This window comes from Onychostruthus taczanowskii, unplaced genomic scaffold, assembly GCF_017590055.1.
Source record: "Onychostruthus taczanowskii isolate IOZ18803 unplaced genomic scaffold, ASM1759005v1 scaffold13, whole genome shotgun sequence".
Lineage (NCBI taxonomy): Eukaryota > Metazoa > Chordata > Aves > Passeriformes > Passeridae > Onychostruthus > Onychostruthus taczanowskii.
In genome coordinates this window covers 3,141,984-3,165,889 of record NW_024498462.1, presented here as the reverse complement: position 1 = coordinate 3,165,889, position 23,906 = coordinate 3,141,984, and the positions used below count along the sequence as shown (strand labels likewise).

The 23,906-nt window shown below is 41.0% G+C and overlaps 2 protein-coding genes across 2 annotated transcripts; one reads left to right on the top strand and one right to left on the bottom strand.

Moving 5' to 3' along the window:
• Positions 1-2,448: 2,448 nt before the first annotated feature.
• On the top strand, positions 2,449-4,615 carry LOC121331771 (EOLA-like protein). Its single transcript, XM_041396508.1, has 3 exons — positions 2,449-2,529; positions 2,738-3,021; positions 4,102-4,615. Exons 2-3 carry the CDS (start codon positions 2,769-2,771, stop codon positions 4,317-4,319), a joined length of 471 nt encoding a protein of 156 aa, XP_041252442.1. The 5' UTR covers positions 2,449-2,529; positions 2,738-2,768; the 3' UTR covers positions 4,320-4,615.
• Positions 4,616-5,991: 1,376 nt separating this feature from the next.
• TMEM185A (transmembrane protein 185A) lies at positions 5,992-15,625 on the bottom strand. The gene is made up of 7 exons (XM_041396507.1): positions 15,452-15,625; positions 12,856-13,032; positions 11,869-12,076; positions 9,043-9,126; positions 8,000-8,176; positions 7,538-7,661; positions 5,992-7,062 (listed from the first exon to the last, which is right to left on the bottom strand). Exons 1-7 carry the CDS (start codon positions 15,487-15,489, stop codon positions 6,818-6,820), a joined length of 1,053 nt encoding a protein of 350 aa, XP_041252441.1. The 5' UTR covers positions 15,490-15,625; the 3' UTR covers positions 5,992-6,817.
• Positions 15,626-23,906: the final 8,281 nt, after the last annotated feature.

Here is a 23,906-nt window from a genome sequence, read left to right as displayed (position 1 = left end):
ATATTCACTTTGTACATTATCTTTGAATGTACAATTTGAATCATTATCTTCAATCCTGAGAAAACCTACTAGAGTCCCTTTACCACTCATCACACAAAATGCTGAACAATACACAAGGACTGCTAATTACAGAGCCTTATTTACATGCTACTAGAAATTGTTAAGTCTTCTGGTGAGTGTTCCAATATATGGGACAAGGTTTCTACAAACCAAGTAACACCATTCTGTGAGAGGAGATTTTCAACATATTTATTCACCTTTGGTAGTAGCACACGTATCTTCTGCTATTTGTATTTTATATAGAGCTGTTAGACTCGAGATTTTAAGTACCCTGGAGATTTTTCCTTAGATCAAGGAAAAAAAAATAATCTATTTTATTTATGTCATGAAATACATGATACAAAATCATGCCATAAGGTACATGAACAAAAACAAAGCTGGTTACACAACCTGAAAACATTCTGGCCTATACTGTCCTCAAAAGAAATAACCCTCACATAAAATACAATTACACAGTGGAAAAATACCAAAAGCAAATACCAAAACCCCCATGAAAGCTCATTACTCACTTGCAACTCTGAACAGATTCAACAGGTTCTTGTACTAACCATGCACATGTAGTAAGATGGAAACAGCTTAAAGCAAAAAAAGCATTTAAAGTAATAACCCTGTAAACACTACAATGAACTTAAATTCACATCATCTATTAATTTCTCTTCCTATTATGATCTTACATAAAGGACAGGATTGACTCCATCTGGAACATTTTGAACAAGATATTGGAAATATCCAGGGGGAAAATGGGATAATGAAGCAGAAATTTCAGAAAATGGTAATAAGTAAAACTAAGTCTCAACAGTTAAATTCTATCAGCCATAAAATACTTCAAAATACACAAAATCCACTGAAGGTATATTTAAAGCATATGCCAGAACTGGCTCTCATAAAAGTTATGTGAAGGGCTTATCATCAGAAAAGAATCATTTAACCCTGCAGCTACAGAATACTGAGGTTACTTGTAAGGTTTTACCAATAAATATCCATTATTCACAAAGTCAGACACTTGAACAAAAAAACCCCTGTCATTAGTCCTACCTTCTGCTTATGAAGTTCCTCTGCCCTTCTCAGCACAGGATCCGCCCATCTCTCTTCTCTCAGTGTAATTCCAGCAGATCACTTGACTCTTCCACCTGTGAGTTCCTGGAATTGTTAAAGTAGCTTTGAGATTTCTCATGGTTAAGAAATGTGATTTAACAGAGCAAAAGACAAAAGAAAGGTCATCATTACTTTTTCCCTTTGTAAATACTACTATTTTTTTCTTTTCCTTCTCTAACACTTTTCTTTTTCCTCTTGTCTGTCTCTCCTAACTCATCCTTTAGGTCAACATTCTCCCCTCCCTTTCTTTCTCTCCAATGCTGTATGCATGGCAATGCTCCCCAAATGCTTGTTGTATTTACCACCCTCAGCTGTAAGCTGTGGCTTTACAGGAGAGATTAATTTCCCCTGATTTTTATTTGGACACAGATGTATCTGCATTTTTTTTATCTTCTGTACCTGCAGAAATTCAGGCAGGACTCAACTCTTCAACTTGCTGCATCAGTAGCCATCTCTAGTATCACGGTCTGCCTTAATGAGGTCACTTTGATTTGTATACGTATGGAAATTACCATGCAAAAACACGTGTTCACTGTTTTTTTTCAGCCTATATATATAGGCTGCCCATTAAAACTGAACACATATAGCATGACTATACATCTATTCTAACCCTGTCGTTTTCCAAATTATCTTTTCCTGTAAGGTCTCCAAATTTTACTGTACTTACTAGATCCCCACACGTTGCCAGGGTTCACAGAGGGACCAAAACACACAAAACCTGTTGTCAAACAGTAACTGCGTTGTTCAAACCGCCTGTATTAGAAGGGCAAAGCCTTGATGCAAAACACGCCATTGAGCGCAACAGGGTACAGGTAAGACTGTCCTCAGAGAGCAGGGCTGGATAAGAGCACTTCGGGAAATTCTGTCCCGAACGAACTCGCGGCCAGAGAAAGCAGGGAGGTGAGAGCCACTGAATTTTCACGTGCTATTATTTTAGTGATAATATTATTTTAGTGATGAGCAGAGGCACGAAGCCCCGCACGGCCAGGCTGCAGAGCCGCACGGGTACCCCCGCGGTGCTGAGGGCACAATGCTCCCAGGAGGGCACCCAGCGCATCGCCCGAGCCTGGCAGTGACCCTGGCAGTGACCCTGGCAGTGCCGCACCGGGCACCCCCGGGCAGGGCACACGCAGCTGCCTCCTCCCCTCGGCACCGGGCCCCGCCGCTCCGGATCGCGGGGGACCAGGCCATAACCCCATCCCGCCTCCCGGGACTGCCGAGAAGCCGCAGGAACGCTGCAGCCGCGCTCCTTTCAGCGCAGCCGTCCCCGCGCCCCCGCCCGCAGGGCCGCCGCCTCCCGGCCCGCCCCGCCCCGCTCCCGGCACCCACCGTGCGGGCGGGCGCCGGAGCGGAGGGCCGGAGCCGGTGGCGCAGGTAGACGGCGGTCCCGGGGCCTCCATGGTGCCGGGCCCAGCCCGAGCCCGGAGCGCGGCGCGGGCAGAACGGGGCCCGCGGGGGCAGACCCGCCCCCGGGGAGGCCGCGCCGCTCCCTCCGCGCAGCTCCGCGGCTCCGGAGCCGGGAGATTTTCACAGGCATCGGCCGCCGCTGGAGACTCATCCCCGGGCGTCTGTGTGTTTACAGGAAATAAACGGCTTCTAATGCGAGGAGCACGATGAAATTCGGCTGCCTTTCCTTCCGACAGCCCTACGCGGGGCTGCTTCTAAACCAAGTCAAAACAGTAGAGACTCGCTGGCGTCCTTTGTTAGCAGGCTACAAGAACTGCACCATTGCTATTCATATAGCTGTTAAGGACTGGGAAGATGAAACATGGAGAGAAATTCTTCTGAATAGGTTTGGCATGACACCAAAACAGCTGCAAGATTTGTTGGATGAAGGGGAAAAATTTGGCAGAGGAGTTATTGCAGGTAAGTATCCTTGGGTTATATTTTATAAACAAACTTTCAGTCCCTTAACAGTCACTGAAATACACACGTGCTTTATGTGTTTGCACTCGTTATGACATTTGTTTAACTCTTTGAAGGAGTGGAGCATGAGTTGTGATGGGGGAGTCTATTTCAGTTCCTGTATGTTTCAGCACAGTACATATCAGTTTCACACTTCTTGCATGTTGACCTTAGAAACTCTTGCTGAAACCATTTTGCACTACTCGTGGTCAAGCGAATTCATGATGTTGTAGCACTGTGCATGCCATTTTAAAGTAAACATAAATAATTACGTAAATAAATCTTATTTCAGTTTTACAAGTCCCCTCTGTCACTTTTGATATTTGGGCAGTGAAGAGGTTTGTTTCTGTAACACAGTGAAGAGGCAGTGATGTTTCACTGCGTGAGTTGTGCTGACATACAGCAGATGTTGTACACTGTACACTTAAAAAGTTTCTAGTGCTCATTTTGTACTATTTTGTTGTAGGTATCTTTGTTACACCACCTTTCATTGTCATTTGAATACTTTTAGCTGTTCCTGCACAACAAATTAATTCTATCACATACACTGAACATTGTGGCTCTGCAGTGCTGAAAACTGTAGGTCCTACATACTGTGTAATTTGCAGCCTTAATGTAAATTGCATGCTTAATTGTGGTGTAGGTAAGAATTTCAAAATCGTTTAATGGTTTTAAAATGTTAATAGAATAGTGGCTTGAGAGGAGCAGAGTTTCATGCTTTACTGAAGCCGGTCTAAGTCCAAGTGCAGCTCAGGAGTTTTGGTAGCAGCTGTGTCTCCTTAGATGCAGGCTGCTTTTCAAGTTCTGCAGCACTGGGTTGTGGTGATTTTAACCGTGCCTCCTCCTGTTTTTCTTCACCCACCTGAGTTGAGTCACATGGACTTTTGCAGCAAAGAGCACAGGTGGGAGAAGTGCCTCCCTCTGACTGTGCCCTTCTGGTAACAAACTGGCTGGTCTGTGTCCTCAGGGGGGGCTACTTGTGGAAAACTTTTCTCTAGATCAAACTGGCAACTAATTCTGTATTTTAATTATAATATACAGGATTAATTGACGTTGGAGAGACATCGCTATATCCAGAAAACCTGCCTCCTGAAGAGATTCTGGAGCTGGAAAACAGAGCTGTCCTCAGCAATCTAGAACAGAAATACTTGACTGTTGTTTCAAATCCCAGATGGCTCCTGGAACCAATTCCTGCCAGAGGGAGAACAGGGGTGTGGCAGGTGGACATCCCTGAAGAACTGATCCCTTCAGAATTGTAGGTGTTGCCCCTTACTATTATTTTTCCTGCCTAAATGCACACTTGTATTTAAGATGCTGACTTGTAAAATACATCAGCATCTTGTTTAGGATTCTATTCCAAAACTATTTGAAATGGCAAATACATTTGAAGAACTGCTTTTTTGAGGCAAAACAAACAAGATGTGTCTTTATGACTATTACATGAAATTGTTTTTCTACATTTTTCCTGTACAAACAACTAAGTAAATGTCATTTTTAAATGTACAGTTATGCATTGTGTGCCAATTTAAATGTAAATTAAAATTATTTTTTGATACCTGCATCTCTGATTATAGGAAAATGGTGCTTAAAAGCAGACTGCCACAATTTATAGGACATCTGTCCCAGACCACTCCTTGTCCTGCCTTATGGATAGATTATTTTCATTCACATTTCAGGCACACGAGGTGTGCATATGATGGACATAGCTCTGTGACCTGACAGACACTGTAGAAAGGCCAGTTTGAGATGGTGCTTGTACAAAATGAAACTGAGCAAGTATTAAATTTTTTCCTCTTATTTAAGATGAAAAATACTAGTTGTCTTTGAAAATATAATACTGAATTCAAAACAAGTGTGAAGAATTACAAATAATAGCCACTCAGCTTTGGCACTCTCAAGAGTTTTTCAAAATTCACACCCTACATTACAGTGAGAATCCTTTTGATTTTCTGGAGCAAGGCCACACCTAGGCATGGCTCTAAAAACAGAACAGGACAAGTGGCAGTCTTAATATTCAGACACTTTACTGTTCCCTTGGTCTACAACACTTCTGCCAGAGCTGTGGGCCCTGGGCCAGTGCCTGCAGCTCCATGGTCCTCCAGCTGGAGCTGGGCTGTGACCTGGAGACACAGCAAGCTGCTGCCAGCACAGCTGCAGGGGTGGGAAGTGACGGCAGGGCTGGGTGAAATTCCCTGAGCAGTTCTGTGGCCCCATCCAGGCCCTCCCGTGCCTTGGCTGAAAGGAAGGTCAGCAGCAGCAGAGCTGTATGGACACCACTGCCTGAGGACCTGCCTAGGCACTGTGCTTGGCAGGTGAGGCTTTCCCAGTGCAGAGCTGTGCCAGTTCTCCCTTGCCCCTGCTGTGCATGGACTGCTCTCCTCCTGGGACGTGGTTTCTCATGCAAGCTCAGCCTCTGGTTTTCTTCTCCATGGTGGCGTCCAGGCAAATTGATGTCCAGTAACAATCCCGCTGGTGTTTGATTTGTTGAACCAGAATATAATTTTATATATAAAATAAAACTGCAACAAAATTTAAACTGTTGGATGGGACAGTGCTGAGTTGGGTTTCATGCAGTAGCTGGTCCACAGGCAAGAAAGGAAAGCTCTGGAGCATCAAAAATGGAAGCGCTGCAGCCAAGTTTTTCAGGCATACACCTTGAACACATGCAGAAACGTCCACACCCTCCCTGCTCTTCCTGCCATGCTAACACTGAAGAAATGAGGCCCATGGTATTTAACCCATCTAAACTGTGGATTACCTAAATACAGAGAGCAGCTGCAAGGGTTTGGGAATACAAGACATCTGGTTTTATAAACTACAGCACTACAGATTTTGTAGACCCCATTTCTCCAAAGCACCTGTAAGTCCAAGGCACACTGTCAAAGCAGGTCTTTCTTCAGACAAGAAAATGCTATACCAACACCAACAAGATCCTGTCTTGAAAAGTTTAATCATTTACACTGACCAACACAAAGTTGGTAACAAAGACCAAGCTATGATATTTACACCAGCTAACCAACAGCTGTGAAACCTACCAAAAATGTTTCTGGCATAGACCACACAATGTGAGAAACAGCTTATTTAACAGCCAGTCTAATGGGAGAATGGTACATGCTGCTCAAGAAGAATCAAAATATGAAACTGGAAAAGCAACAAAAACAACATGTAACTCCCAAGCCAGCACAAAATTTGAAATACTTACATGAATATTTACACAGCAACTCAGAAGCATCGTGTAAGTCACCATACATTCTACTTCCCCTCCCAAAACTTTCCAGTGTTGCCTCAGAAGTGCAACACTCTTGTGCCTCTGTGATGATTGCAGCTGAACAGAGAAAGAAGAGGTACTATGCTAAGGCATCCCAAAGCATTTAAAAGAGACATGAAAACAAGTGTATATTTAGGACCTAAAAGACACCTGGAATAGCACAGGCATTTCATACAGGGTTTTTAAAAAAATACTTTTAGATAATACTTATACTGTACACAACAGGACTTTTAAACAATATATTACACTGCTAAAAATGTTCATATAAATACTATACAGGCAAGCGTGCAACCAACCTGTTAGGAAGGTTCACAAATTAGACAACCACATATTTCTGGAAAAGCACTCAGATTATCTTCAAGATTTCTGATTTGTGTAATCCAAGCCACTGATACAGCAATACCTATTTTAAAGGAATTGGGACAAGGCATGAGATGAAATACATCTGTCTGCTGATGACCAGTTCAAGTTTAATATGCTACTGTCATCTTAATCTGGCATATCAATGTTTAACTTGGGAGGTGGAATCACATATTTTCCAGGACTCTGTGTAATGACAACTCCAGTCTTTTTTCGAAACATTGGTGCAATTTTTGGTGGTTCAGGCAGTGGTGTTTCTTCTGTCTCCTCATTATCTTCATGATGAAGATCATAAGAGATATTTCCATATTCTCGCAAGAATGGGAAAATTTCAAGCAGGAACTGGCAGAAGTCTTTGCGAATTCCAAACCACCCTAAAAGAAATGAAATCGTTTTACATTGTTAACAGAATGAACTATTTAAGGTCTCTTGATTGTTTGCATATAAATAAGATTTTTTAATGCTGCTTCTCAGCATTCCTTACGCCTATCACAACACTACAGTTCAAGTTATATACACACAGACAGTCTGGCCAAGATTTGCACAGTTCCATGTCTGCACATGCATGCCTGTGTCTATATCCATCTGCATAAATTACAGCTACACTACCCCAGCAAGAATCCATTTCGTTTCACACATTACAGTGTCGGGTCACACCAGTACAGAGAAAGAACACAAAAGACTTTGCACCTCAACCAAAGTAAACGCCACAGGGCAGGACACTGTAAGCACTGAAACCTTATTACAACTGCCTGAAAATATTAGTAGCAGAAAAGCCCTTTCTGAAAATACAAATCCTAATGAAATACACTGATTTTTAATCTGTTTCCAGGATTCTGAAATACTTACAGTGATTGCCTCCTTTTTGTCCAAATGTTGTTGCCATTAATGTTATCAGTGAAAGCCAGAGAGGAACAAATATGGGTATGAAAGAAAAAGAATTATGCCCATCCAGTCTGTGTACTAGCAAGATCTAAATGGAAAAAAAAATTATACAATGTCAGTTTAACTGCAATACTCACTTTCAAACTGCTTAAAGCATATGCTGATCTGAAATCTTTACGTTCATACATCTGTGAGGAAAAAGTGGCCTTCACAGAAGCATGTAGTTATACTTCCAGTGTGATGCAGATTTTTCTCAAGAAAATTTAAAGGAACAGAATAGAATTTTCGTTTGTGTTTCATCTTTGCTGTTAATATTTTATTCCAAAACAAAGAGCAGCATTCTCATTTCAAAAAGTTCAAATATCATCATTCATTTCTTACTGAAAAAAGAGTAAGACACATCAAACTCATTATGGCTTTTTCTACCTCAAATGTGAGCAGTGGAACTACAATTGTCATCCAGCTGACAGCCATGGTTATGTGTGTCCTCCTCTGCTCAGCAATCACGTCCATGGAGCGCAGGAACAGCACAGACCACACAATGTAATAGAGCACAACGAGGCACAGGAAGGACATCAAGATCCACAATGGAACACAGACAACCTGAAAGAAAAACACATTTGATTTGTTTCAGTTGTGGGTTTTTGTTTTGGTTTTTTTTTTTTTTTTTTAGCAAGTCTACGTATTAAGCCTAAACAAGAAAATTAAGTCTTTAACTAAATAATATCTAACAGAAGGGCATCAAGCTCATGTGTGTTGTTTCCAGACATAATCAGTTCAGGGGGTCCTCAGCTTTCTAAACCCCATCAAGTTGAAACAATTCAAAATTAAGGCAATGTAGTTCAACTTAGGTAAGACTTCTGTGATTTTGCATGGGCTCAAACTGTACTTGAAACTGATTTTTAACAAGTACTTCCACACTGGATACCTTACTTTAAAGAGTTTCAATCCTTTCTTAAAAATTTTTGACAATAGAAAGGACAGTCAGTTTCATGGTAGTTTACAGAAACCCAGTCACAGAAACAGCACTTTTGTTTTCTAAAGGCACTTGGGACAGGACATCTCAGCAGTTTTGACAAAGACTACTTGCACAGTAAGTGGGTTCACATTCCTGGTAACACAACAAATAAAAGCAATTATTTACCAATACATTCTCTAACTCACCAATCATTTTCATGGCTTGTTTAGTGTTCCCATTGGGAACTTTGGGTGAGGATTTCTCATTCAACTGCTGCTCAGAGAAGAACTGCAGTAGATGGCACATGCCTCTCCCCCAGAGGATGGTGTGCCCAAAGAACAGCCTCTGACTGCCATGACCACTGAACGAGATGCCAGACCTTCAGTGAAGGATTGCTAAGCGAGCAAAAATGGGATCATGGACTGACCATGTATGAACTGTTCCCTAGAATAAGTATCTTTATGAAATTCAGCATTTAAACAAAGATAAGAAGAAAACACTGGTTACATACAAGCCATGGCCATCTGATGATCTCATCTAGTCTGAGTGCAATAAATATGAACTGTAGAATATTGACTGAACACAAGATTTCCAGCTAGAAAAAGAAAAAAAAAACATTAGTTAACTCTTAGTATGATAAACTTACTTCCAGGATAGCAAATGAACATGTCAAAGTACTTCTCTGACCCCATTCTTATCACTGAAATATGAAAATTCATTTGCATTTACATCTTCTATTACTAAACACCCCTAAATTTGTGTGGGTGTGATCCCAACCAAATAATGTAGAGTCTGCTGTTTTCAAGATCTTCCTTAAAAAAAAAAGGGCACTTAGAGTGATTAGAGAAATAAGAAAAGCCAAACTAATCAGAAAGAAAAAAGCAAGGCATCAGAAAACAGCTGTACTTTTCATACACTAAATACTGCTAGAATTAAGTAGTAAAAAGACCTTCAACTTAAAATTAGCAAAATTAATCCTTTGGAATATTTTGTAGTTTCACTAATGGGCAAAACTACCAACAGTCCAAATTAAAAGTCTAACTAAAATTAAAATCTCTATTTAGGGAAGAAAAGAAATACATGGAACATTGGAATATGACATCCAAATTCAAATAATTTACTGTATATGACACTGAAGACATAAGTTTTGTGGCAATAGAGAAAAGCAATACTTCTCATTAAGATGTTAATGAAAGGTTTTAATGAATTCTGCTTGCCACTATGAGAAACAGCCCTTCATTATACTTTGTGTTTTGTTTTTTTTTATGTCTGTGTCTAACTTGAACAAAGTGAGACAATGAAACACCATCATGCTTGGCAAGTTTCTGCTTCCAAAGTTTATGGGCAGCCCCACAATGGGCAGGATTTTCAGAGACCACAGAATTATTATCTGAAAAGTCTAACTGAAGCTTTTGAATGCAAGCTAGAAACATTACTCATTTTAATAAAAAATATGCAGTTATGTAAGGCCTCTTTCAAATGTAAGATTTCTCTGAAGGCACACACTACATGCTACGTTTCACTAACACACAGGATTGTGTAGACTGTGATCTGGATAAATGCCTTTGAAAGTTACAGTTCAGGGAGTCAAAAATCCAACAGGCAGCAGGCACTTGCCAGCTTCAGGAACCACACCAAAGTCTCCACTGTTCAGCTATAAATTACTTTAAAAAGACTGAAAAAGTAGATTTAAAATAATTTTGTAGCCCTGTCTTTCTTAAAAGAGTAAACCACCAAACCCTGCCACTCAAGCAACCAGAAAGCTGCAAGAGCAAAGAGAGAGAGAGAAATATAAAAATCTGAGGATCAATTGCTGTAAATAGTTCATAAAATCAAGTTAACACATGAGATCTGACACATATTTGCAGTGGCTCACAACAAATTCAACATGCTTTAAATAACTAGGGCTTTACTGACTACAAAATAGTGTAACACATAAAAGGAAGCTTTTTCTGAGCCCACCATGATACAGAGACAAAAACCCCAGCATATACGTACTGATCACCTAATCAGATGCAGAACAGGAATGAGCAGATAATGTATTTCAGATTAAATACTTATGAAAATAATAACAGATTAACAACTGCTTTGATTACTCAAGTAAAAAAAATCATGTCCTGGATTAAAGGCAGACCCCCTCATGTTTCTAGCAAATGAGGAAGGGAAATAATGAAATCTTCACAGAGTAAAAAGAAGAGAAAGTAGAACAGCACTAGGTAAAGATGACTAAGAGTAAAAAAAAATAAATAAAAATGGGTTGAGACAGCTGTTGCCTTTTATGGATTCCACTTTCTTCTGCCAGCACGTAGCAGCTGTGCAGTCATCTGTAAATCAATGGGCAATCAAGCATCATCCAGTAGATGGCAAGCACTTCCACACAAATTTTACTTTTAGCAATGCTTAACTGGTAATAGAACCCTGCAAAATAAATTTCTATTGGCAAATGTTTCAGAATGAACTTAGGATATCAGTTTACCAGCCATCATAACAATCACTTACCAAAAATGTTTCTCTCTAGAGAAAAACTAATCTTATGCTAATGTTAGAGAAATAGCCCCTTGAAATTAAAATACCTGAAAAAGCTGAGCCTCATCTAAAAATCAGATTTTTAATTGTCATGGGGTAGTTTGAGGACATAGCAAAATGAAAAACGCCTTAAAAAATTCAGTATGAACTCTAAATTTATTGCAAAATGTCACAATTTTGGGAGCACCTTGAGAATCCTTCCAAGGTTCTTCCAAAACCAAAGGGAGTTAAGATAGAGGCAGAAAATAAAAGCCTAATGTTACTGCCTATCATTCACATTCCCAAATTAAAGATTAAACACACAGATTGTGATATTAAGACATTTTCAGCCCTGATTACACAGGGCTCTGGAAACTCAGTTCTGCCTAGAGACAGTGCTTGCAATCAGTGGAATTTTTTTCTGTTGTTTCCTTGTAAGTGTCTGGTATTGATCTATACTGCAGAGTTCCTGGCAAACACAAAATAATAAATAACATACATATACAAGAATTAATAAATAAATAACATTATTTTTGTTAACAAAAAATAATAAAAAAGCAGATTCAAAACATCCTGCAATTTGGTAGTTAAAAGAACCTAGAAGAGACTAGAAAAAGTTGTATTATTCCTGACCCTGATTTCACTCCCATTTGCAGATGAGTGCAATTAATTGGACTGATGCAGTCTGCTGAATTGTGCTTTCCTAAGAGACAAAGTGCCCCAGCAGTGACCCCAGGTCCTGCACTGACCCCAGGTCCTGCACTGACCCCAGGTCCTGCACTGACCCCAGGTCCTGCACTGCCATGCAGTGGCACGTGAAGTGAAGCCTCACCTCCAGAGAGCGGTCGTGTCGGAATCCCCACACACAAGCTGCAACTGAGACTGGAGACACAAAGAACAGGGGCATGAAGACCAGAAGCCAGAAATGGGTTCCTCTTTCAATCCTGTCACACACCAGGACTTCAAACATCAGCAGCAGCAGGTGGATGCCTACTGCAATTAGCATAGCTTTGAACTCCACACAGGTTTCTCCTTCTGCTCTGAAGAGAGGATAAGGAAGAATTTACTTGCCTGTAAGAAGCACATTACCTTGCAAACATCCCAGAACATTTGCCTGAGCTTCAGATATTAGCATTTGTTTTTAATAAACATACACATTATACCCATTAAACACCACTGCTGATGACCTAGTAGGATTTATTTCCCATAAAGCTGCATGTTTGAAGTATTTTACTCAGAGGGTGCAGTGGAATTTTTACAATTTGAAAAATTTTTAAGGATTCCATAGCTGGGCAAATAAAACAGGATTTCTTTGCTAGTATATCAACAGTCAGCTATCATGCAGGCTGTTAGAAAATAAACTAAATTTAAAATGATCTGTTTGATTTCTGCACCAGCATTCATTGAATCAACACCTTTCCCCAGGATTTCTTTATTTACCCAAGCTACAGTATTGCAACAGATATTTTCTGTTACTAAAAGTAAAATGCCTGTAAAATGACAGCACACACAGAGCTTCTCCCTACACCACTAGACCCATTATGAGAAGAGGCAAACAAGACCTGAACCACACAAAATGTGGGTGTATGAGGAGATCTGTGCATCAGGATTTTTCATTTAATATTCAACACAGAAAAGACATTTTCTGCACTTCATTTAAGGTCATTTTTCTTTTTCCCTGGGATCTTCAAATTTACAATCTACTCAAATTACCAAAAAACTCAACACTGATGTATTTAGAGATGAAGAAGTTATTTTGTCCCAGACTGACAAGACACGACCTTCCCCCTGTTCTGCCAAACAATCATCACTAACTTACCGGTACTGTGGGTTTCGGGCCCACACTCCTGTTCCCACTGAGGCACCAACAATCACCATTAACTTCCACAGCCATATTGGAGCAAACACAGCCCAGTAACTCCACTGAATTTTGTCATCCAGACGTAGAGAGAGCAACACAGAGAACAGCAGCAGGCAGGCATAAATAAGGAATTTGCTATTGAACAAACAAAGAAAACAACCCAGTCAGGAATCAAAGCAGGCAACTTCACATTAACTTTGCAGAGGACAACAAAATCAGTCACAGCTGAAATTTCACTGGGATACTTCCTAATAGAAAATGTGTCAAGTTTCTTTGCAAAGAATCAAATATTTCATCATAGATACAGCCTATGTCATCTCTTTCATTTATCAAATCATTGCTTGAAGGAAACACAACAAAAGCATTTCTGCATAACAATCTCAGTGAATGGACTGAGATAAACAGTTCCCTTCCACACGGATCCAGTCAGGAGCTCTGTTATGAGAGGCCCACAAATATATCAGCGATACATGTTTTTAAAAAATATATTCTGTCATACAAATCAAATGAAGTAGCTTTTGATATTCAAAATTGAGTTACATAATTTATGAAATTTTATCCACACCAAGTTATTATGAATTGTAACAGGGCCAACTTCAGATAATTTTTTCTTAATATTAACATTCCATTAAAAATCCAGTATTACAGCAAAGAAAAACCCAACAGGTTAAATGTTTAGCAAAGTCACCTATTATACACTGAAGTTTCTCACTGGAACATTGAGGATGATGCTTACAAATTTAAAATATCTAAATTGATACAATTTATAACATAGTCAATTTAAGAATGAATAAACATATCCAAATATTTGACCAGTGGTACAGCAACTGCTTGTACCACCAAAAATTTCTCACTGGAACATTGAGGATGATGCTTACAAATTTAAAATATCTACATTGATAACAGTTTATAACATAGTCAATTTAAGAATGAGTAAACATATCTGAATATTTGAGCAGTGGCACAGCACCTGCTTGTACCACCAAAAATCAGACAAAATAATTACACAGTAGGCAATTCCCTCAAAGGACAGGAAGGGAAAAGTCTCCCACCCATCCACCAGAAGCTCACTACTTTATAAAACACATAACTAGGTTTCAACACTGCTTCAGTGAAGTAATTGTATGTATTTTTAAACATGGATAACCTAAGGAACCAAAAAATGCAGCAACAATCAGGAATGCTACCATTTCTCCAACAGCACAACTCAAACTACCCACCTTCACTCACATCAAATAAGAAAGCACTCATCAGATCAGGATTACTGTGTTTGATATCAAGCTGTTTTGTCTCTACTCAGAACAAGTGTCTCATCTGCACCTTAGTAATGAAAAACAGATTTATTGTGTCAGCATCTGCCTGCATGCTTGATGAAACTACCTCGGGATAGGATGATATAAACTCGTCACACCTCATAGCAACAAAGAGATGTCTCAGCTCCTCGGCTAGTCATCCTTTTTTGACATTCAATATGTGTGTAATTTGTACGTTCCCTGGCTCCTCAATAAGCACAGCAGTGAAATCCCCCTGCTCCCCGGGTGTTCCAGGCACATCAAAACATAGAGAGACCTGCAAAAGTGCAACATTCGGCTTGCTCCTTCACTGCTCAGCACCCAAATAAGCTGCAAGCACCGCTCTGCACCAACAAAACTTTATAAGCTTCTAGGACTTCTGTTCCTACTTCTGTATTACTCTGACCGCACATATTTCAATTGTGTATTTCAGCTGCTGTTACAATGCACTTCCTGGAGCTTTGGTTACCCTTTTGTTTGTCTACACAACTGACTGAGCACGGCTTGCTCCAACTGGCATCATGTAAAGCCTCCTTCACGTGCAAGGTTCTTCCAGGACTCTCAGCATCTCAAGCCACCTTGCACAACCTACGTGTAGGTCCTTAGTCTGTGGTCTTAAAATATCTAGTAAAACCCGGTAAAATTTAACTCGTTCTCTCCGTTTCTTTAAAAGTTACATGTCCGTACTCGCTTGGAGAGCCAGCAGAACCCCGGGCTGCAGTGACCATCCCACAGCTGATGTTAAGGAGGCCGAAGGACGGGCTCGCCCGCCCCGGTGCAGCCCAGCGCTGCTCACACGGGCGGACACGGAGCCTCCGCCGCACGGACAGAGCCCGAGCCGGGGCGTGCGGAGCCAAAGCACCGCGGGGAAACGCTGGAACACCAGAAAGAGCCTGGGAGCGATCTGAGAGTTACACAATAACAAAGCAGCTGGACTGGAGCGGGGCTGGAAAGCAGATGTGGAGCGCTCGCCTGCCCAGCCCGGACCGCGAGCCAGCCGCGGGGAGCGCGCACCGCACCCGGGGCTGGGAAGGCTGGATTCCATGATCTCAGAGGTCTTTTCCAGCACGGCTGACTCAGTGATTCCGGGCAGGAAACCGGCCGGGAACGGCGTGTTCCAAACGCCGCCCGAGCTCGCGGTGCGGAAGGGCCACCCGAGGCCGCGCTCCGCTCCAGAGCTGACGGGTCCCGCACCCAGCACTGCTCCCGGCCGGGCCCCCGGGCTAATCCTGGCTGGCCGGCGCTGCCGGTGCCGCACTCACCTGGGGTTGAAGTCCTGGAAGAAGCCGCGCAGGTTCATCGCGGCCCCTCTACCAGGCGCTCATGGCGCGGCCCCGCCACCGCTCCAGGGCCTGGCCTGCCCGGGCCTCGCCGCCACCCCGCGCATGCGCGCGGCCTCTGCCGGGAACCGGGCCGGCCGAGCACCGCCGGGCTTCGCAAGCCGGCACTGCGCCTGCGCGCCGGGCAGGGCGGCGGCTCTGCCACAGGAGCAGGGCGGGACCGGGGGCGGGGCCAAGACCGCTGGCGGGACTGGAAGGCGGGGCTGGGATGGGCGGGGCTGACCCGAGATGGGCGGGGCTGTCCCGCCTCAGCGCTCCGGCCTCTCGAAGAATTTTTTCCTCATTTCTGCCCCAAATCGGGTTTCTGGCGGTGTGGAGCCAGTCGTGCGGGCCCTGGTGCTACATGGCCTCGTAAAAGTCCCTCTCCAGTTCTCTCAGAGCCCCTTAGGTACTGGAAGGTGCTCTAAGGGCTCCCTGGAGCCTCTCTTCCCCAAACTGAGCCAGATGAGTTTCAGAATCTCTGGGTAACTCTGGGACATTTCAATGTATGGGGCAGTTAAATTCTCAGGCATTTAGGGACAGCTCTACAAAAACTTTGTCGTAATCCAATATTCACTGGGAAATGTTCTGAATACAAATTTGAAAAAACCGAACAAACTATGTATGTACCTTGGAGACAAAATACTGGATACTGAAAATCTTCAGCCAAGCTAGAAAAGGCATAAAAAGAATCAAGGTGGACTTAAGTGAAACAGATTGTGGTCAGAAAGGAGAGAACTAGGCTTTCTGTTGTTTGGGGTTTTTTTGTTTGTCCATTTATTTAAGTGAAAGTAATTAGCTGTTGGAACAAATGACCCTGAGAAACAAGAGATTTTTCACTTTTAAATAAAGTCCGCATGGCTCTCTGGGAGATAGATGCTAATCTAACTGATGCTAATCAGTTTGACTGTAACAAGACTTATGAAATTCTGTAGCAGATCAGGATAGTTTACACCACAACTCCATGCCAGGGCAGATTATCTGCTAGCAGTTTTTTGAAGTGAAAATCCCCAGAGCTCCTCTGTCAGGGTTATATTGCAAGTGAAAAGCTAATAAAAACAAACAAACAAAACACCACAATCACATCTAATAAAAACAAATGAACAAACGAAACACCACAATACAATCATATCTTAAGCTTTAGCAGAAAGATGAAATTAAGTAAACAATCTAAATCTTCCACCACCTGCTAGCAGGACTGGTAATTTATTCCAAAGAAGTTAGGCGTGCGTGCAGGGTGATTTGTTAAATACCAGAGCTGCTGGTAGCCCGTGACAGTACTCATTAGTTACTGCAGATCAAAGATGTGATTCACCTGGAGATACTCACTGCAGATTGTAGTCAGCGGTAACTCCCCTGGCACGAGCACAAACAGCTGACAGGCATCCACACCAGGAGCTTTGCACACTGTACTGTCAATGGATGAAGCCAGGGCATGCCAAAGGCTAGGAGAAAGCAGGGACATGCCAGCACAGGGAATGGCAGCAGGGAGGGCGTGAGGAGCCTGGGGAGAAATCAGGACAAGAGAAAAGCAAGAACACATAACGGAAGGAAAGGGAAGGAAAAGATGAGGGCTAGACACTCTTCAGAAAGGTGGAAAGGGTTGTGATAGGATCTGTGTCAGGGCAGTACAAAAGCTTGTAAGGAACCAAAGAATTAACAGCCTTAAACAACTGGAAACTGGAGCCTTGGTTTTCATTATGCTTTTGAAAAAGTTGAGCCTCATCGGTTTGGAAGGGAGAACAATCACGTGTAATGTATTTATCCAAGGTAAAATACATCTACTGCAATGCATAAAGAAGCTACTAGACAAGGCCTGTAAGCATAATCTGCAGCCAGATGCAATCATAAAACAAGTCAAAATATTAATAACAAGGAATTAGCTTGAGAACTTTTAATAATTCAGAAGGCTAATAAAGCAGCTTGGCATTTCTGAGAATATTCATGAAGTTCTGTAGAAGTAAATCAAGAAAGATTTGTTCTGCAGTTACAATGTTTGGCTGACTGCCCAGGCAGCAGAACAGTTCCTATGAGGTTTGAAGAACTAGGAAAGAAATCCCTGGTTTCAGAAATGAAAGCCCAGGGAACATACTTTTTTACTGGTACCTCAGGAAAGCTAGAGCTATTTTTTTTATTTTGAAGTCAAACAGTTACAAATTTTAGGAGCTTTCTTAGATTTTTTTTTTGCTGTCTCAGATTTCCTGATTACTATGGTGAGACACTACCTACACATGTGAAGGTGATGTTAAAGAGAGCTGGAGAGCAAAGAAAACCCAAGCTCTTGTCTAAACTTAAAGACTTAAAAGATTTATCTTAAGTTTACATTTTATGGTAATTTAAGGGTAGGAGGGGTAATATGGGTGGCAGATAAAAGAAGCAGCAAGTGATCTGCTTTCTGTTAAGTGTTTGTGTCTACAGCTGATTGAGACTTGAATGCTGGGAATTGAAGCGAGTCCCTTGAGACAGTTTATGTTGGAGACTAAACATAAATTTTGGTTTTACTCCATTTATCTATTTTCTCAAATTAGTTCAAGAAGAGATATAGAGTCTCTTTTATAGTCACTGCCATTACTGCTTTTATAAGCCATCTACTTGTTCTTATTCTGCTTAAGAAATGTAAACCAGAAGCATCCTTATCCTTGACAGGCCAAAGTTAAATGCAGGAAACAAAACCTGAGTCAGCCTTCTAATTTGAAAAGCTTGCTTTGCTGTTGACAGTCAGCCTTGACTCCTTCCTAACATACCATATAATTCACATGTCTTATGTGCTTTATAGACTTCTCCAAGTGCCACTCTTAGGTGTCTGGAATACTGCAGCACTTAAAGGGAGGACAGCAGTTCAGCAATAACTGACTGATGTGGCTGACAGCAGCCATGAACTGTTTCTAGAATCATCTTTCATGGTCTATGACAGAACATCAAATTGTTTACAAAAACAAATCTTCGGGTTTGAAAATCCCCATTTGAATGTCAGTTGATTTTGCTGTAAGCCTTCCTGTTAACATTTATTGACAGAATAAACAGAGTTTGACCAATAATTGACAAAGAAGAGATCATTCAATCTATTATAATGTCGTTATACCAGCCAATAATTTTGCACAGTTAAGAACAATAATGATTAATAAGTACATATGTGTTATTGTCATTGGCATTACACACAGCTGCTTGGTTCTGAAATGAAGGCCTTCAGTTTCAATGAAAATTTCAGTAATTCCTGCAGTAATGTCGTTTTGTGTCTTAACTTGGGAAGTTAGAATGATTTAAAGCCTTTACCCTTGAACTTTTTGCTTCTGTCTGTTGGATGTTGTGCCTCTAAATTACTGTCCTCCAGCCTGAAACCTATTTGTAGAGTTGTAGCAGTTCAGGAAGTTGCTGTTTATGTCAATGCCAACTATGATTGTGATGTGAAGCAAGTTACAATACTTAATCACTACGGATTTCATAGGCTGTTCTGTCACTTGGATGTCAGAAAATGCATTCTTGTGCAGCTCTTTGGCCTAAGCAGGATTTGACACAATGATTTGACATCACCTGCAAAAGATGTGTCTGTTTATATTTTTTCAACTGTTCAGCTGGTTTTACTCATTAATTGAAATGAGTTGAAAAGAAGGTCATTTAAGCAAGTTGTGCTCCATGCCTCTTTTCTTGTGCAGCCTGTGTGGTTTTTCTCCCTCACCACAACTTCCAACTTACTAATTTTTTGTGTTTCTCTACCCCTGAGCTTTCTTGCACAACTTTTTCTTCCACTGTGCTTAGTAGCTGTTTAAGATAAAGCATGAAAAGGCATTGGATCATAGTTCTATAAATAAATCCTATCAATTTCCTAATAGCAGTGATTTATCAGAGCAGATTCTTTTCTTCAAGGCCTTCTTAATTCCTTTTTAGTTTCTTTTTTCTTAGTTCCTTCCTTCTTCATTTCCTTTAAGGCTTTGATGGAGGATCAGATAATGCATATTTGTAGTTATGATATTTTATGAAAAATCCTTTGCTAGGATTTTTCTCTTATTCTAGTTGAGAAACTTCAGAGAAAAAAAAAGTAAACAACTAACTATCTGATAGTTATGGAATGTTGTTTAGGCATTGTTTACTAACAGGTGCATCTGTGATTTGTGCATGTTAGTTGTTTCTAATTAATGGCCAATCAGAGTCAGCTGTCTCAGACTCAGAGTCACGAGCCTTTGTTATTAATTTTATTCTTGTCTTTTCTAACCTTCTGATAAATCTTTTTTTTTTTTTGCTATTCTTTTAGTATAGTTTTAATATATAATTTTAATATAATATTTATTATAATATAATAAATCAACCTTCTGAAACATAAAGTTAAAATTCACATCTCCTCACAAAAAACACCAACCATACATATTGTCCTGGCAAAATTAATATATTGTTCTGTTCTTAAAACCCATCCAGCACAAAACAAGACTTATTTGCAGTTGTTTACTTTCAGCCCTGAAATTGAGCTACTTGTTCCAGATGAAAACTAAGCTTCTAACTGTATACATTACTCCTTTTTTTGAGTAAAGGCACCTAGAAATTTTACCTACAGCATTAATCAGATTCAGAACTTTAGTACTCACACAGGTCAGGTGTTCCAAGAATCTCAAGGATCTGTGTGTCTGGATAACACACACTTCAAATGCAATTCTGTCCCTGACTCGTCTGGGCTTCTCTTAGAAGTCAAGTGGGATAGAACAAGATAAATGCTTAAATACCTCCAAATTAATAAGAGGTTTTGGATGCTGGACACAAGAGGTGAGTTCCACTCAGGGTGCCTCGCAGCAGGGTTGCGTGTGAGTTACAACACTGGCACCCTGATGTACTGACACTGTGCAACACATACTTTATCCAGAGATGCTGGACAAGGATAAATCAGGCTTCATCTTATCAGAAATTGGATATATCATAGCTCCTTTTGCAGTGCATTCAGGGAAAAGCATGGGGTTAAATATCAATATGATTGCAGCAAATTTATGTGCCTTTTACAGAGATAAAACACTTAACCAGCTACTTGCTGCATTTTATTCAAGACAAGGACTTACTTACATCTCACCACATTGAAAAGACACACCAAGATACCCAAAAATAATACAGCTTACTTAAGTCTCTGATGTTTCAGCCATGAAGTAAGAGATGAATTGTTAATGAAATTGGATGGGAGACAGGAAATGAAAGTGAACAACATCAAAGGAGAGTAGCTTTTTGTTTTTTACCTTTGCTTCAGGTCTGAAGTCTAGCAAGATGACATTTGGAATCATCTAGGAGCTACCCAGTTTAAACATAAGGGAAAATCAGAAAGCTTCAGCTCAGTGGTCCAAAGAGGAGTGTTGGATTACCACCTCTCACACAGGATGACTTCAGTAAGAGGACAGCATGAGGTGATTAATCTTCCCTGGGCTTTCAGCTTTACAAAAGTCTACCAGCCCTTTGGTTTTTAACTTGGACTGTAGTGAACATGTGTATATCTTACAAGAAAAAAAACCAACCTAAAATATAAGTATTTTAAAGTATAAGTATTCTCACACAGCCAAGCTGTGTAAAGCAGCTTTCAACAACAAGATCACATGCTGCTTTCCCCCATATATTCCTGCAGTAAATTGGAGCTGTCTCGTGAAGCATCATCTTGGGCATGGTTCTGCTGCTGAACGTGAGAGGTGGTCTGTGAAGGAGTCAAGGAATTTCGGGAGGAGAAAGAATGAGCTTCCTTAAGGCAAATGAATTTTACATTGTGTCTATGTGAGTACAAGCCAGGCTTCACTAGTCCTTTTTTCACCTTTACATTTCTTACCCACAGGGTGTCTGTGATGGAGATGCTGGGGCCTACTTCACTCACACCTGCAGCAGTGATGAGTACCTGTGCTCATTCAAACCTGTATTACAGGATTATGTAACAGCAGTAAGTTTGGAAAATCAAGTTCTAGATGGATAAAATAAGTGGGACAAAGTCTGTTTGTCTCCCATTTCTCCCTGTTCTGTAATTCCATCCTTAGTGAAGAGATGAACACTTCTGTGCTCCACTGAAGCAGCATGATGGCTTAGCCTCCAATTGCCTCCCCACTCCCTGGCCTGCCTCCAAAGGCAGATGGGAGCACTGCCCAAGAGGCAGCAGTGCAGGGGGGTAACCAGATCACAACTGCTCACTCTTAGCAGCTTGGTTCTGTGCCTCTCATGCAATTGCTGGGAGCAGCAGGAAATTTTGCTCAGCTGAGGCGGGAGTTTATGCTGAGCATGTGAAAAGTAGTTTCTATTCATTTATTTTTAAAAGAAGGTTCATAAGAGAAGAAGGTTCCATGACCTTCATGGAAGTTGACAGCAAGATCCATACTTATTTTTGGTTGCTAATGCTTTTAAAGTTATGATTTATATTCAGTTGGACATTTTAAGATGTGCAGGGGCTTTGTCTTTGACTGACGTCTCTGTTTTTTCTTTCAATTTCATGTGGATATTTGCAGTTTTCATACCCTGCTTCTTCCTGCTATCACTATGGCTACCTCCTCTCTGCAAATCTGTTGCCCAAAACTTATTGCCACTATGTGCCATCTCATGGTACATATTAAAGTCCTTTGCATAAAAAGTGATCAGGGATATTAGTCATTTGAACTAACACATTCTAGAACACATTTGTCCCTTTGTGATTTTTACCTGAACCTTTTGAACTGTAGAATACTATTGACAAATTATAGGGAAAAGAGTGTTTGGAAGGGACATAGTAGTTTGAGCTGTTCATCAAACAGCTCCTGCAAGACACCTTTGAGTCTCACAGACTGAAGGGAAAATGATGGTATCCAGAACAGACAAGTTACTTTGCTGAAGTGTCATGCTTAAAAGGGTAAGCTCAGCATGGGCCTTTTGGATCTGGTACAACACTTATTATGGTAGGAGATCAAGGAGGTAGGTTAGACAGAAATAATCTCTGTCTTTTTCCTGCTTTTGCACTTATAAAAGAATAAAATGTAGAATAATTATTTTAGTAACCAGACACAAGCTATTCGCTATTCCATCCTGTAGTTGTACACAGAGTAGTACAAGTTCCTGAATACATTTTGGATTATATCTTGGTATGTCACATATTGATTTAGGAACATTCCTGTGGTGCTTCTCAAGAACCAGAAGAGCACAGCCTCCTGTGGGGCTGGCTGTGTACTGGGTCATCCCTGGCATGTTGATGGGATGCTCCTGGAGGTGTTGGCCATTTTCAGCACATGAAGCAGTGTTACTCATGAGTAGGTGTAGATCACTTTGTATCTTCTTACAAATAAGTGTTTGGAACATACTAATATAGTAACAGAACCAGTGTCCTACTGTGTACACAGCAAACTCAGAGCAGGGCAGGAAATGTCTACAGCCGTTGTGAGAAAAATGGTTTTGTACTTCTGAATCTTTTGCCTTACAGTTCTGTTCCTAAGGTGAACTGTGAAGAAAGAAGATAGTACAGACAGGAAGAATTTATCTTACTAAAAAGACACACACAACTACAATTGTTAGTTCTATGTCTCTTGGTCTCACTACTGTTGTTTTAGTCAAGCATAATACAATGTGTCATTAAATGAATCCTCATTAGCAAGTCCTTGCTAATTTCTGAAAGGTTTTATCCTAACCTTGAGCAATTTTTTTCTACTTTGCTCTGCTTAGTTACAGATCCCTGTTTGTCATCCCCTGTGCTTCCACCTTCATGACACTGGCTTTGCATCCCACAGTTTGCACATATGAGGCAGATTTTGCCCCTTCGCAGGAATCGCTCCTCTCATGCTTTGTAAGTAGAATTGCACTCAGAAAACATCACCTGAGTCAGAGCAAAGTAGTCATGTACTTTGGTGTCCTTGTCAAATTACTAATTGCAAGGTTTTAAAGTTTGAAATTGAGAGTTGCTTAAGAGAAGAAGGTGACCTCCCTGTTAGCAATCCTGAATACTGATGAGCTTATTCACTTCCCCTCTAAGGCAGCTGCAGAAAGGGGGAAAGAGCGTGTAGAGGAAAAAGAGGGAATAGATTTCACTATTAAAAATAAACGGGGACAGGTTATTTTGAGGTTTTAAACAACTGCAATGTTGTTACTGTGCAGAGGATGCCATTCAAAATACCCTCTAAAATCTGCAGCAACTATTAATCCTGAATAACAAACAAACCAGAATTTTTAGATGTTTAAATAATGGACTAGCCCTTGCCAGCTATCCACATTAAATAATTCAGTAGCCTTCCATGACATCTTGTTTACACAGACTTTCCTGTTTGGGGGCCTTATCTTGTTATTGTACTCACCGTGTAAATTGAGAAATTGTCTGTATCAGGGCTTATGTGCATGGAAGTTATTTCTGCATGGTGCTTGCCTGCCCTCACTAAGCACTTGGGACAATGTGATTTCTTTGAGCAGTAGTTGTGGGCACATTTCCTGAAATGGGAGT